Below are 15,833 nucleotides of genomic sequence, written 5' to 3'. Positions count from 1 at the left end.
GCAAAAAGAAAAAAGCAGGAAGTGGCGCTGTAGCTCAAGTGGTAGAGCGCTAGCCTTGAGCTGAAGAGCTGAGGGACAGCACCCAGGCCCAGAGTTCAGGTCCCACAACTGGACCAAAAACAAAAACAAAAACAGGAAGTGGTGCTGTGGCTCAAGCAGTAGAGTGCTTGCCTTGAGCTGAAGAGCGCAGGGCAAGTGTCCAAGCCCAGAGTTCAAGCCCACAACTGACGAAAAAACAAGATAGATAAAAAAAAAAAACAAAAACAAAACTAAACCAGATAGACTTGAGAAAGAACTAAATTTCTTTTTTTTTTTGGTCGGCCGTGGGGCTTGAACTCTGGGCCTGGGCGCTGTCCCTCAGCTCTTCAGCTCAAGGCGAGCACTCTACCACTTGAGCTACAGCGCCACTTCTGGTTTTCTGGTGGTTTATTGGAGATAGGAGTCTCACAGTCGTCTCTCCTGCCCGGGCTGGCTTTGAACCATGATCCTCAGATCTCAGCCTCCTGAGTAGCTAGGATTACAGGCGTGAGCCACCAGCGCCCGGCTTCTAAATTTCTATAAATGAAGTCTGAAGTCTGGTAGGTTGGGTTGGAACCCATAGAACAGACAGGAAACAACAGAATCAGGGCTGGAGTAGATGTAGCCTGCAGAGAACCTAAAGGAAAATGAGCATGGCATAAGAGAAGCCCCTCCCCCCCTCCCCCCTCCTTCAATGAACATCACTTCACCATCCTCTAAACTGTTGTATGAAGTTCAGGCTAGCAACTTCCGTGGCCATCCTGGGATCATTTAAAGATTTAGGAGGATGAGAAGGAAGAAAAAAGCCAAGTTAAGGCCACAAGTTATTTGCCCGTTTGTAAATTCTCTCAAGAGAGCCTTAGGCTTTCTGCCTCAAAACCCTTCTTCTTCTTCTTCCTCTTTTTTTTTTTTTTTGCTGGTCCTGGAAAGTTGAACTCAGGGCCTAAGTACTGGCCCTGAACTTTTGTGCTCAAGGCTACTGCTTTTCCACTTGAGCCACGGTTCCACTTCCAGCTTTCTTTCTGGTCATTAATTGGAAGTAAGAGTCTCACAGATGCCAGGCACTCAGGGCTTACACCTGAAATCCTAGCTACTCAGGAGAAGACTTCAACCTGAGGATAGTGGTTTGAAGCTAGGCCAAGCAGGAAAGTCCGCAATACTCCTTATCTCCAATTAACCATCTAAAAACCAGAAGTCAAGTGTGGCTCAAAGTGGTAGAGCACTGGCCTTGAGCAAAAAACTCAGGGACAGTGAGGAGTGAGTTCAATTCCCACAATCAATTCTCTTCCCCTTGGGGTTCTCTGGTCTCCCATGCTCTTCATTTCTGGTTTAGACGGCTTACTTAAATCAACTCCAGTCCTCAGTCAAGTCGGTGAGGTTTCACTCGTCCTCTGGAAAATGAGAAATGGGAGGGCAAATCTGCTTCCTTCCCTGCTAGGTGACCAGAGGAGGCACTGATCTAGAACATTCCTTACAAGGGAAGGTATTCTCCCATCCCCCCCAACTCCCAAACCAGTGTCGCACATGTGCAAGAAGCACTTTTCCACTGAGCTACATCTAGGCCTGGATTTTCCCCAGCCTGTCTGTTTTATTTCCGAGGAAACCTCTCGCATCCTATTTCTCCTCCATAACTAACAGCACAGAGGCTAGAATATGGTAGGTTGCTGGTGGATACTATTTAATGCATTAAGGTTTATATTACATTTAGCATATATATACATACATATATATTTAAGATAGTGTCTTTCTGGTAGTAATAGGGCTTGAACTCAAGGCCTTGTGATCGCTAGGCAAGCACTCTGCCACTTAAACCACATCGTCCCTCACCCCCACCCCCCAAAAAAAAGACAGGATGTTGCTATGCAGCCCCATCTGGCTCTAACTCTGTTCTTTCTGCCTCAGTCTCCTGAGATGACGCGTTTATCCTCTTAACATTTGTTTTTCAAAGAAATTCCTACATGATCCTTTCCGGCGAACACACTAGAAGCAAGTGGAAAATACTATCCAGCTCTCAACCACAATCTCGTCCAGAGAAGTAAACTTTAGGCTGCGCCCTGCCGGGACTCAGGCTGGAAGAAAGTCTGAAGGTTGCTTCCCGCCAATCCCTCGCAGCCGTCCAGTCCCACCCGCGCATCCCCGGGCGTGGCCGAGCACGGCGCCTTTAAGAAGGGGGTGGAGCGCGAGTGGAAAGACAAAGCCCCTGGCCGCGCGCTCCCCCTCCCCCCTCCGGCGCACCACACGGACAGCGGTGCCCGGATGTCGGTGTCGCCGTCGGTGACAGATGGCGCAATGTCTGTAATATGTGAATGTCTTTGGGGGCCTGACCTCCTTGAGTTCTCAGACTTTCGGTCTCCCGCTGTCTCTCTCTTTTAACTCCGCGGCTGGACCCCCGCACGCCTGTCATCAGCGCTTACATAACGTGACCTTTCACCTCTTCAGACTGCCCTCTGGTGCGCTGCAACCCAACTACGCGGCTGGGGCAAAAGGGGCGGGACTTTGGCGGCGAGCGGCAGCTGCTCTCAGCCAATAGACTGTGAGAGCTGACTAGCTCTTAGCCTATTGGAGCATTCGCCAGCGGCGCCACAGGGGAGCAAGTTAGTGTGAGCGCTGGCCCGGCGGGGGGGGAGGAGGGGAATCTCCCGCCATTTTTCAATAATTTCCTCCGGTGCCACTAAGGAGGAGTTGTGACTGGCGGCTGCGGGGGACTCAGAGTGCAGGTTGGCCGGGGGACCGCTGCCAGGAGGCGCCGCGGGGTGCGTGGAAGCTGTGTGCCTGGGTTTTCTGCCCCATGGCTCCCACGGAACGGCGCCGGCTGTGAAGGAGCCGGAGTTCGCGCCGCCCTCTCACCCCTCCCCTCCCCCACCTCCCCGGGAGCCAGGCGCCCGCTCCGGGCCGCGGGGCCTAGCGCTGCGCCCCGGGCCGGCGAGGAGCCGCGCGCCCGCCCGCCACGCCGCCGCCGCCGCCGCCGCCGCCGCCGCCATGGCGCCGCTCCTGGGCCGCAAGCCCTTCCCGCTGGTGAAGCCGCTCCCCGGAGAGGAGCCTCTCTTCACAATCCCGCACACCCAGGAGGCCTTCCGCACCCGGGAGTATCCTTTACTGTCCACGCCAGCTGGGCGCCCGCGGGCCGTGGTGGGCCGGGGGGTTCCGAGCCGGAGAGGGCCGCGCTTGGGGCTGCTGTCAGCGCGCTGAGGATGCCAGGGGGTTGGCGGGAGGGGGGAGGGGGGAAGCTTGGACGCTGAACTCGGTCGTGCAGTCTTGGGGTCCTGGAGGCGCCCCGATTCCCTCCCGCAGGGATTGGGCCCAACTCGAGCCGTCCCCGGAGCCTCGCGCCTCCATCCTGCCTCCGATCGCCTTACTTTGTCCCCGGTCCTCGCTAGCGATGAGCGCGTAGCGCGCCTTCGTCCTCCCAACTTGGCTTTAGGCCCTCGAGTACGGGGGCTTCTTTTTGCCTCCCCTCCCCCCTTTTCTTTTTCTTCTTTTCATAACTAGTGAACAGTCAAGTTAAGTTTTTGAGATTGTACCCGTGTGGCCTCGTGATCCAGCAGGTCCGGGTCTCGACTTGCGTGTCTGATCACTGCGGGAGCAGTGGTGTTTTTCTCCTCCCTAGTGGACTTTAGGCCGGGGATGAAGTGACAGCGTCAGGCATTTTCAGACTTAGAAAGAGGACCTGATGATGCCTTTCTCCTTTTCTGAACACACACAGGTTTGGAATCTTGCAAGATTTAGAAGCTGGTTGGCATTTGTGTTTTAAGGAGAAAAAATTTTTTTAGAGGAATAGGAAAAAAAATACAAGATTGACTTTTGTTTTCAATAGGAAGCCGCTGCCTTTCTCATCAGTGTTTGATTACTTGGACATGCATAACCATTTAGCTGAAAGTGTATGGGCTTAATTTTTTTTAATGGATGTCAGATGAATCTTTTTAAGGTGTAATCAAACTTGGTTATTACTGTATCAGCCCTTTCCCTTTGAAAGGATAAGGTTTTGTAGGAATTTCTATTAGTTTCTGTGTGGGAGGAAGTGTCTAGGTGGTATTTTTCTCCTTGATCTTTGCTTGGCTATAATACTTGACAAAATCTTGTTTGAGGCAGGTTATGAATGTTAGGTATTTCTGCATAAAGACACTTGGGAAATAAAGCCTATGCTGTAGGAGATTTTGTTTTTTAAATAAAGTACACCTATAACATCTTGCAGTAGATCTTAAAGGTGGCCCCCGTCTCCCTGTCAAATAGATCTCAGAGACAGAGCTTGATTTGTTAAGGGTCACATACCAGGTTGCCATGCTGGGTGGGGGTCAGGATTACAATCCTGTGTACTCTGCCCAGTTCCTACCTGGGAGAGCTGCTTATTAGCTCATCTTTCAGTTTCGTTTTGTTTTGCTTTTGAGACAAGGTCTCCCTGTGTAGTCTGGTTGGAACTCCATCCTCCTCCTTCAGACTCCCAAGTGCTAAGATTAATTACAAGGACTCTTGCCTTTTTTTTTTTTTTGCTGGGGAGGGAGGGGATGAAGGATCAAAACCAGGACCTGACAGCCATAAGTTATAACATTCATTAAGCAGTATCCCAAGCCCTGTCCTTCAATGTTTTTTCCAGTGCTGAGAATGAACCCAGGGCCTTCCAAGTACTAGGCAAGTGGTTTACTGAGCTCCATCTCCAGTCTGTGGTTTATTGGGACAGCATCTTGCTTTCAAGATCAGGCTAACCTGGAACTTGCTATGTGTCTTCTAGACTGTTCTCTAGCAAGATCCTCCTGCCTTGCCTCTTGAGTGCTGGCTTCCTCTTTGATCTTTCATTTAAATGTCAGTCTAGTTTGTGACTGAAGATTTAATTGAGTGATGGAAGGTTAGCTCTACTTACAGCATTATTTTAAAGTTATCATGCATTTTCAAATATTTCTAAACACTAGTGGAGTACAATTTTACTTCTGGGAATCTGATAGTCTTATGTCATTGATGTTTTGAGCTGTTGATGGTCATTGACACATCATTAGAGGTTGCTTTTTCAGGTCTGTTCAGCACATGTAAGAAACATGCCACAGAGAAGAGGCACATTCCAAGTCTATAACAGGTGAAAAAATGGCCATAGACAGCTATTCAGGACTAGGACACAGGCTTCAAATAACATTTCATTAAATCAGTGAAATATGTACGTGAAGAATTTTCTCCCCACCTCCCCAGTATCCTAGGCAACTGCTTTACCACTGAGCCACATCCTCAACCTTAAAGAATCTCTCTCCTTTCTCCCTCCTTTTCTCCATTTTCTGTCTCCCTCTCTCTTCCTCTTTTCAAAGTTTTAGTGAGGATTTATTTCAGTATAACAGGGTTAAAGTAGGGAAGAAAAAAGAGAAACATTTCCTGCTCCCCATGCAGGAAATGGGCGTTAAGACTCAAGAGTTTTTCTTAATAATGACAGTTGAAACCTGAAACATACTAAATGGTTTCTATTCAAATAAACATTCTTTTTTTAAAATTTCCCATACCGGTATTTAGAACTCTTTAACAAAGTAATTCTTTAAAAGCATTATATATTGAGGGCAGGGAATTGCTCTCCTGGGAATTTGTTCAAGTGAAAGCACTTTGAGGATGGTTTATAAACAATTGTACTGTATAGTTGGTGGGTTGGCATATTTCTTTATTAGGCTATTAATGGTTTCATAGAGGAGAACAAATATATGGTTGAGTAATGGCTGCATTTTTAAGTATGGTGATTCTCACTTTTCCACTTAGACTTCTGATTATATTTTTAATAGGATTTGATGTCTTAATTTCCTCACGATCTGTTTTGATTGCAAGTATACTTTAAAGCAGATTTGTATATTTTATTGGCTTAATGCTGTGAGTTTGCTCTTGAATTACCTTGTACCTCTTCATTAAACTTAGAGTGGAAGTTGTAAATAAAGCACATAACTTAATGACTTGTACTATAGCTTTGAATTGTGGTACCTTACCTTCTAGGCCTCATGCTTGTTTAGGTAAGGCCTAAGCCATTTGATCTTAGTTGAAGAACCTTGTTGTTTTTTTTTCTTTTTTTTTTTTTTTTTTTTTTGTTTGTCTGTTTTTGAGACATAGGCTCATTCATGCAGTTGGTTTTCATAGTCCATTCTTTTTGTCGGTTATGAAGTTTGAACTCTGGGCCTGGGCGCTGTCCCTGAGCTCTTCAGCTCAATGCGAGTACTCTACGACTTGAGCCATAACGCCACTTCCGTTTTCTGGCGGTATTGGGGATAAGAGTCACAGAATTTCCTACTTGGGCTGGCTTTAAACTGTGATCCTCAGATCTCAGCCTCCTGAGTAGCTAAGCTTAAAGGTGTGAGCCTGCATTCACAGTTCATTCTTTTTCTTTTCTTTTCTTTTTTTTGGGGGGTCAGTTGTGGGGCCTGAACTCTGGGCCTGGGTGCTGTCCCTCCCTCAGCTCTTCAGCTCAAGGCTAGTGCTCTACCACTTGAGCCACAGAGATACTTCCAGCTTATTCTCCATATGTAGTGCTGAGGAATCGAACCCAGAACCTCATGGATCCAAGGCAAGCACTATACTACTGAGCTACTTTCCCACCCCCACAGTTCATTCTTAATGTGACTATTTGGATATAGGATAATAAACTGTGTGTGTGTGTGTGTGTGTGTGTGTGTGTGTGTGTGTGTGTGTGTGTGTGTGTGTGTGTGTGTGTGTGTGTGTGTGTGTGTGTGTGTGTGTGTGTGTGTGTGTGTGTGTGTGTGTGTGTGTGATTTATTTTTTGTTGGTCATGGAACTTGAACTCTAAGCCTGGATACCGTCTCTGAGCTCTTCAGCTCAAGGCTAGCACTCTACTGCTTGAGCCACAATGCCACTTCCAGCCTTTTCTGCTTATGTGGTGCTGAGGAACCGAACCCAGGGCCTTATGCATGCAAGGCAAGCACTCTACCGCTGAACTACTTTTCCAGTTCCAATAGACTGTATTTAAGTCAAGAATGGATTTAATTTTAAGTAGGAACTGAAGTTAGTTACAAAGGACCTGCATTTGATTAATATATTGTTGTTTTGTTTTAGCTGTCAGTTTGTAAAGTTTAGAAATTCATGACCTTTAGCATCATTATGTGGGAACTTCTATGTTATGTGGCAAGAGGAGTGCATGTTATTCCTGCAGTTAACAGGGCTTTGGACAAGTCACTGGAGCTTGTTTAAGAGTTGGGTAACTTGATTTATAGTACAGTTGCAAGACAGAATATTATTGGACAGAATACTGAGCTCTTAGGTTGCAATTTATAATTCCATTTATTTAAAGTAACAAATTCTGCCACTTTAGAGTTTTACTGCCAGTCTGGTCCAGAAAGAACATAGAATAAAATGAAAATCTTGATTCTATTTAATCTTTTCACATGAAACTCTTGATACTAGAGTTGATGTTTTGGGTGGGGCATGTTACCAGAGTTTGAACTCTAGGCCTCAAACTTGCTTGTTCACAGTTGGTGCTTTACCCACCAAGCCACACTTATATCCCTGCTTGCTTGCTTGCTTGCTTTTTTCTTTTTTACCCTGCATTCCGTTGGTTAAAATTGGAGATGAGGTCTCATGGTCTTTTCTGTCTGGCTTCAAACTGAGATCCTCTGGATCTCAGCCTTCTAAGTAGCTAGTATTACAGGAGTGAAATACTCAGCTAGATAATGCTTTTTTAACCTTCAAACTTTTCTGGGCCACTTCCTTTCAAATTATCAAGTACTTTATTGAAAGAAACAATCCTTGCAAGTCTAAAGAGAACAAAGCAGCACATTGTGGTAAGAAGTAGCTCTTGAAATCATGAAAAGTAGATGGATAATGAGAATAGTCTAGGATTTGAAAATATCTTATCATTTATAGCTTACACAACCTTTTGAGAATTGCTTTGACATTTTGTCTGCAATTATATGTACACTAGTTGCTGGTACATAAAAATCTCAGTTGGCATTTGCTCTGAGTGGTTATTTGAGAGTGAGTGACTTCTTTGGTAACCTAAAATTCAAAATACAATTTAGAGGCAGCTGACTCAATAGTCTTATGATGGGCTTTTGTCCTGTCATTTTTGTTTTCATTTTGTTTTCTTTTAATGTAAAGTAACAAGCACAGGATTACATAAACCTGAATATACCAGTTTAGTTAAGAGTTGTGTGAAGTTCAGTTTTAGATTTTTGAGATCAATCTAATTTGATCAGTTAAAAATTTTAAGTATGCCAGGCCCCAGTGGCTTACTCCTCTAATCCTAGCTACTCCAGGCTGAGAGCCAGAGGGTGGTATTTTCAAGCTAGCCAGGGGAAGGAAAGTCTGACAGACTAATTTCACAATAACCAGTAAAAGAGCCATGAGGCATGGCTCAGTTGTAAAACTGAGCAAGTGTGAGGCCCTGAGTTCAAACTTCCAAAGAAAAAAAGGAAAAGTTAATATTGTTAGAAGGCATTTATTTTTGAGATGTGTACCTTGGGTTTAAAGTAGTCTCCAATAGAAGCATAATATAAGCCCTATGTAATTTAAAATTTCTTTTTTTTTTTTTTTTTTGGTCGTGGGGCTTGAACTCTGGGCCTGGGCGCTGTCCCTCAGCTCTTCAGCTCAAGGCAAGTGCTCTACCACTTGAGCTACAGCGCCACTTCCGGTTTTCTGGTGGTTTATTGGAGATAGGAGTCTCACAGTCTTTCTTGCCCTGGCTAGCTTTGAACTGTGATCCTCAGATCTCAGCCTCCTGAGTAGCTAGGATTACAGGCGTGAGCCACTGGCGCCTGGCCATGTAATTTAAAATTTCTTGTAGACATGTTTAAAGAAAAATACTGGAGCAAAAGGAAAAAAAATTTTTCTTCTGAGTCTGTATGGATAAGGCCTTTGTAGTGGTCCAGAGAGAAAGCTAGAGAAGTCTCCTCCAGGAAATGGCATGTATATGTTCACATCCACCAGCGGAGGCAGAGTGAGTCCAGTGGCTGAGCCCAGTTATAGGGGGTAGGGTGTGCATTCCTCTATACTAAAGGCACTGTAAGCCCCAGGACAGGTTCAGGATGTGCAAACTTTATGGAAAGAAGGTGGGTAGTAGAAAAACAATGTAATTTACTCTATTTGATCATTTAGGGGTTGTTTCCTGGGAAGTTTTTTCTTTTATTTATTTATTTTGACAGTCATGGGGCCTGAAGTGGCCTGTGCACTGCCCCTCAGCTCTTCAGCTCAAGGCTAGCGCTCTACCACTTGAGCCACAGCTCTGTTTCTGGCCTTTTCTGCTTATGTGGTGCTGAGGCAAGCACTCAACCACTGAGCTACCTTCCTAGCCCCAGAGGAGTTATTTTTGAGATCTAACAGTTACAATTGTCAGATAAAGAATAGAGGACTTTGTATTTGTTACTTGATACATTTGTGGGAGGCACATTTTTTTGGGGGGGGGTCTGGTTGTGGGGCCTCAACTCTGGGCCTGGGCACTGTCCCTCAGCTCTTCAGCTTAAAGCTAGTGCTCTACCACTTGAGCCACAGCTCCACTTCCAGCTTTTTTTTTTCTGCTTATATGGTGCTGAGGAATCGAACCCAGAGCCTCATGCATGCAAGGCAAGCACTCTACCACTGAGCCACCTTCCCAGCCCATGGGAGGCGCATTTATAGTGATTTATTTATTGTTTGTTTCTGTGCTGGTGTGCAGACTGAACTCTGCAGGTGGCCTGTGCTCTACTACTTGGGCCACATTTCCAGGTTTTGTTTTTTTAGTGTTTCACTAGGTTACCTAGACTGGCTTCCCCATCCTCCTGCATTAACTTATTAGCCTCCGGAGCAGGTAAGGGATTACAGGTGTGCACTGCTGTTTCTGGCTTGGTTTTAAAATACTCTGCTTAGTTTTCCTTTTTTTTTTTTTTTAATGGAAGTTTGATTCTGTTTTGTTTAATCACCTAGATAGTAACCACATCCCTGGCAAGGAGAATGGGCTTACTGCTTAGATCTTGGCAGATTTGAAGAGAGGTCTTGAGTGAGTATAGGTGCTTCTGATGGTTATGATTACTGTTAGGACTTATTTGGAATTTATCCCTATTGTTTGCCTAAAAATCGCTGAGCATCAGTGGCTCATGCCTATAATCCTAACTACTCAGGAGGCCGTTCAAAGCTAGCCCAGGCAGAAGTCTGTGAAATGTGAAACTCTTATAACCAATTGACAAAGTCAGAAGTGGAGGTGTGGCTCAAGTGATAGAGTGCTGACCTTGAGCTATAAAGCTCAGGGACAGTGCCTAGGCCCTGAGTTCAAACTCCAGGACTGATACCACAAAAAGAAAAAAAGAGAGGGGGGCTGGGAAGGTGGCTCAGTGGTAGAGCGCATGCCTTGCATGCCAGAGGCCCTGGGTTTGATTCCTCAGCACCACATAAGCAAAAAGAAAAAAGCCGGAAGTGGCGCTGTGGCTCAAGTGGTAGAGCGCTAGCCTTGAGCTGAAGAGCTGAGGGACAGCGCCAAGGCCCAGAGTTCAGGTCCCATAACCGGACCCCCCCCCCCAAAAAAAAAAAAGGGAGGGAGGGAGGGAGGGAGAGAGAGAAGGAGGGAAATTAAACTTGCTTGTTGGAAGGTATTATGGCCAAGGAAGTGGTTGCATGAAGCCTGGGGTTCAATTCCTCAGTACCACATAAACAGAAAAGGCCGAAATGGTGCTGTGGCTCGAGTGGTAGAATGCTAGCATTGAGCAAAAGAAGCTCAGAGACAGTGCCCAGGTCCTGATTTCAAGCCTCAGGACTGCCAAAACAAAATAAAACCACGTCACTATAGTACAGGGATTGGCAGCTATCTCTGTAATTGTGCTGTCAGTTTATTTTCTTGCACAGCATCTTTGGCCCTGCATACCAGTTACTTGCCACTTGAATTTGAATGTGGCAGCTGAAAGTGGGATTGTGTGGAAATTTTCCATGTGTTTGGCATTAACTATGTTGTTCTCTTCCCTCACTTTTCACAAAGACTGAACATCTAGACAAAAGCAAATGATCTTGAGAATGTAATATTATTAGAGACACAAAAACACTTGGTAAATATATCAAAAATATGCTAAATATATTACAAATGTGCTTAGGGCCTGATGAAATTTACTTTTTCTTGTATTAGAATCAAACCCAAGGTTTTATGTATGTTAGGCAAATGCATTACCACTGAATGATAAATTCAAGGAAGCAATAGATATTTGTTAGAAATAGCTATGCATGTTGGGGGATTGCATAGGAATGAGGACAACAATTTGAACAGAACTCAAGGCAAAGTTTACTTCTGCAGACAGATGGTGCATCAGCCAAAAATCTGGCAAGCACACAGGTAGGCAGGCTGCTCCCTGTGTTTTTTTTTTTGTTTTTTTGTTTTTTGTTTTCCTAGTCCTGGGGTTTGCATTCAAGAGTCTGGGCACTGTCCCTGATCTTCTTTTGCTCAAAGCTAGTGCTCTACCACTTGAGCCACAGTGCCACTTCTGGCTTTTTCTGTTTATATGGCACTGGGGAATTGAACCCAGGGCTTCATACATGCTAGACAAGCACTTTTACCACTAAGCTATATCCCCAGCCTGCTCCCTTTTTATCCCTAACCCAGCTGACCCTGCTCCTCTGCTCATGTTGGCTGAGCTTGGGTTCTCAATGTGCAAAAGGATGTGGTGTAATTTACAGGATGTAATTAAAATTCAAGGAGCTTTTAGTGGATATCTTAAAGTGAAATGGGAAAAGGATTTAACTAACAAGGGCCAACCTACCTGACCGAGACAGGAACTTTTCAGGAAAAACAATTCTGTCAAGATTAATAAGCATGGGGGGGGGAGGATGGGAAGGAGAAACAAAGGAGGAGGCTACAATGCTTGATAAGAAATGTACTCATTATCTTGCCCATGTAATTGTAACCCCTCTGTACAGTATTTTTACAATTAAAAAAAATTAATAAGCAGCAAAGTATTTTGATAGGAAAGAGAGCAATAGCAGTGTTTATTTTCTTTTTGTTTTTTTTCCCGTACTGTCCTGGGGCTTAAACTCAGGGCCTAGGTCCTGTCACTGAGCTTTTCCACTTGAGCCATAGCTCCACTTTTGACTTTTGGTGATTAATTGGGTATGAGTCTCACAGGCCAGATACAGGTGGCTCACACCTGTAATCCTAGTTATTCAGGAGGCTGAAGTCTGAGGATCACAACTGTGATCCAGATCTATCTGGGGCAGAAAGTCCCCATGACTCTTACCTTCAATTAACCCCTTAAAAACTGGAAGTGGAGCTGTGGCTTAGTGATAGAAGTGCTAGCCATGAGCAAAACAGCTCTGAAACAGCACCCAGGCCCTGAGTTCAAGCCCCCAGACTGCTTCAAAGAAAAGAGTCACAGACTTTCCTGCCTGGGCTGGCTTTGAACCGTGATCCTCAGATTTGAGCCTCCTGAATAGCTAGGATTACAGGTGTGTACCACCTGGTTTGTTTTTTTTTTTTTGATGAATCTTAATACTGTTCACATCTTGTGAAGTGAAAGCTGGCAGATTGAGAGAATCTCATTTGTACTAAAGATACTGATATCTAGAAAACATGACAAACCATTCTTTCTTAATTAGACTTCGGACTTGCAACTTGAAAACTAGGATTCTATTTTTTTCTTCTCTTGCTGTACATTACAGAAAGAATATAGAACATTTTCTGTAGCTAAGTATTTAATGAGTATGGATTGGTTGTGTTTGTTGATTGCATATTTTCCTGAACCACTGCTGACAGAGAGTATGAAGCCCGTTTGGAAAGGTACAGTGAGCGTATTTGGACATGTAAGAGTACTGGAAGCAGTCAGCTCACACACAAGGAGGCCTGGGAGGAAGAACAGGAAGTGGCTGAACTGTGAGTAATATGCTCTGTACCATCTTCACCTTGTTAGGAGAGGGGAAATATCAACAGTGAAGCTGTATTTGTATTTATACTTATGGGGGCATACTCTGAAATACATTATACTTGGTGTGCTTTGTTGGTGTATGGGTGCCTTGGACTGGCTTAGTAGCATTTTGCTAGTAGCAGTGTGTGTGGAATACAGGTGTTTTTTTCTTTGGCCAGTCCTAGGGCTTGAACTCAGGGCATGGGCACTGTTCCGTTTATGTGGTGCTAAGAATCAAACCCAAGGCTTCATGAATGTGAGGCAAGCACTCTGTTACTAAGCCACATTCCCAGTCCCTGGAATATAGTTCTGTGAGTGCACTTATTAGGTATTGGTCAAGCCTTTGAATGTTCTTGCTCTGTACCTTTTATGTTCTAAATGCTCTGCAGTTGTGATTGTGAACAAAGAAGCTGATAGATGCTGTCAAAAGTACAGTGTGTGTGTATGCGTGTGTGCGTGTGCATGCGTTTACTGTAAAGGTATACACAGAGAAATTATCACAAGTCAAGTAATGAGTACATTTCTTTTTGGACAGTGTCACACTTTCTCTCCCTCTCCCTGTTTTTCCCTCCTGTCTCCACCCACAAGTTGTAGAGATCTTTTTACGCATAGAGGTACACAGTTTGAGGATAGTTTGTGTAGTCCAGGAGGTTGGGTTGAGTGTCTTAAAATTTGTCTCCTCAAAGTTTCAGGTAGGTTATCAAAGAAGATACTCAGGACATAGGGAATAGAGGCAAGTTGGGTGTTGATTGTGCCTTCCTGTAGACCTAGCATTCAAGAAGCAGAGGCAGGATGATTAGGAGTTCAAGGCCAGTGTGGGCTACATAGTGAGGTACAGTCTCAGAAGAATAAAACCAAGGTAGAAAGTAGGGATGGTAAAACAGTAGTCTTGGAATTTGGAGAAAATGCTTTTTTCTTATTAACTTGATAGTTGGTAAGTAGGTAAGTGCTGCTGTCTCTCCTATATAAGAACAGAATTTAGGGGCTGGGACGGTAGCTCAGTGGTAGAACGCTTGCCTTGCATGCATGAGGCCCTGGGTTCGATCCTCAGCACTACATAAGCAGAAAAAGCCAGAAGTGGCACTGTGGCTCAAGTGGTAGAGTGCTAGCCTTGAGCTGAAGAGCTGAGGGTCAGTGCCCAGGCCCAGAGTTCAGGCCCCACGACTGGCCAAAAAAGAGAATTTAGTGCTCTGATACTGCTGGTCTGTTCTTCAGGGATTCTGGTAACAGCTTCATCACTGACTAGTGATTGGTCAGGGCTCACTCAACCTGGCACCTATTTTTTCTTTGGTTGAATCTCTCTTAGATTAGTACAGATAAGTGTGTGTGTGTGTGTGTGTGTGTGTGTGTGTGTGTGTGTGTGTGTTTATATGCACCTAGAATAGGGGATAGACAACATTTTCTAGAAAGCGACCTCTCCTTTCCCCCCCCTCCCGCTTTTATTTTATTTATTTATTTTTTGGCAGTGGTGGGGCTTGAACTCTGGGTCTAAGTGCTATCCCTGAGCTCTTCAGGCCTAGGCTAGTGCTCTACCACTTGAGCCATAGAGCTATTTCCAGTTTTTTGGTGGTTAATTGGAGATAAAAGTCTTACGGACTTTTCTGCCTGGGCTAGCTTTGGACTGAGATCCTCAGATTTCAGCCTCCTGAGTAGCTAGGATTACAGGCGTAAGCCACAGGTGCCTGGCTTATGACTTTTTTTTCTTTTTTTGATGCTACTGGGTTGTGAGCTTAGGGCCCTTGCTTGCCTGGCTCATGTGATCTCTAGGCTTGTTTTTTTTGTTTTTGTTTTCAGAGATAATAGTTTTTTTTTATTGTGAAAATACTGTACAGAGGGATTACAATTACATGGGCAAGATAATGAGTACATTTCTTATCAAGCATTGTAGCCTCCTTTGTTTCCCCTTCCCATCCCTTCCCATATCACACACACACACACACACACACACACACACACTCTCTCTCTCTCTCTCTCTCTCTCTCTCTCTCTCTCTCTCTCTCTCTCTCTCTCTCTCTCTCTCTCTCTCTCTCTTCTCTCTCTCTCTCCTCCAGGCTTGCTAGGATCACCAGTGCGGTGAGTACTACTGTATCTGGACTCCTCTCTCTGGAGGTGGAGTCTTGTAGACTGGCCTGGCACCTTGATCCTTCCCATCTTAGCCTCCCATGTAGCTTGTGATGATAGGCCTTTACCACTGTGCACAGCTTTGAGATCATGTCTAAAAAAAAAGTACCCAGCTCTTTGTTTTTCTTCCTTTTTCTATTTCTTTTGTTGTTGTTGTTATCATTACTATAAAGGTATCTACAAGCCAGGCACTGGTGGCTCATGTGTGTAAGCTTAGAAGGTTGAGATCTGAGGATCTCGGTTCAAAGCCAGCCTGAGCAGGAAAGGCCAGGCGACTCTATATTCAGTTAACAACCAGAAAACCGGAAGTGGCACTGTAATTCAAAGTTGGTAGGCACTATCCTTGAACAGAAAAGCTCAGGGACAGTGCCAAGGTCCTGAGTTCAAGCCTCATAATAAATAAAAACAAAAAGCAAAACAAAAAAAGTTATGTACAGAGGGGTTCCTCTTCCATTTCTTTACCTTTCATTCAATCCAAAGGAAAGTATTCTCCATTGTATAGGTATTACTGTTTGCTCTTGCAGAGGAACATAATGCCACCCTCTAGATGTCTTTTTGGGATAAAAAGATATGTATATGGAAATTCTATGAAAAAGAACGTACAAGCTAAAGGATATGAAGTGTAGTAAGGAAAGTTAGCTGTGATGGCATGAAGTGTGATCATGTGATCATATACCTGAAAAACCCAGAGAGAGTCAAGTAAAGAGCTGTTAGAACAAATCAGAGAATGGAGCAGAAAACTATTACATCCTACATACAGTAAGATAGAGTGGGAATTTAGGGGCTAGCATGGAGGGGGCAGGGAAAGCTTCACAAGATTTCCCAAACACGATGATATTGGATGCATTGAGGGCGGTTTGTGCCAAATTATTGACAACA

The 15,833-nt window shown here is 44.7% G+C and overlaps 1 protein-coding gene across 1 annotated transcript in view; it reads left to right on the top strand.

Annotated features, from left to right (window-relative positions):
- Positions 1-2,654: 2,654 nt before the first annotated feature.
- Positions 2,655-15,833, top strand: part of Baz1b (bromodomain adjacent to zinc finger domain 1B) — a 63,353-nt gene continuing 50,174 nt past the window's right edge. Inside the window, exons 1-2 of the mRNA XM_070033663.1 lie at positions 2,655-3,104; positions 12,686-12,802. Of these exons, the coding sequence (XP_069889764.1) occupies positions 2,998-3,104; positions 12,686-12,802 (224 nt within the window). The 5' untranslated portion in view covers positions 2,655-2,997. The remainder of the gene's footprint in view (positions 3,105-12,685; positions 12,803-15,833) is intronic.

Source organism: Dipodomys merriami, unplaced genomic scaffold, assembly GCF_024711535.1.
Source record: "Dipodomys merriami isolate MVZ:Mamm:240054 unplaced genomic scaffold, mDipMer1.0.p SCAF_22, whole genome shotgun sequence".
Lineage (NCBI taxonomy): Eukaryota > Metazoa > Chordata > Mammalia > Rodentia > Heteromyidae > Dipodomys > Dipodomys merriami.
This window is presented reverse-complemented; position numbering and strand designations above follow the sequence as displayed.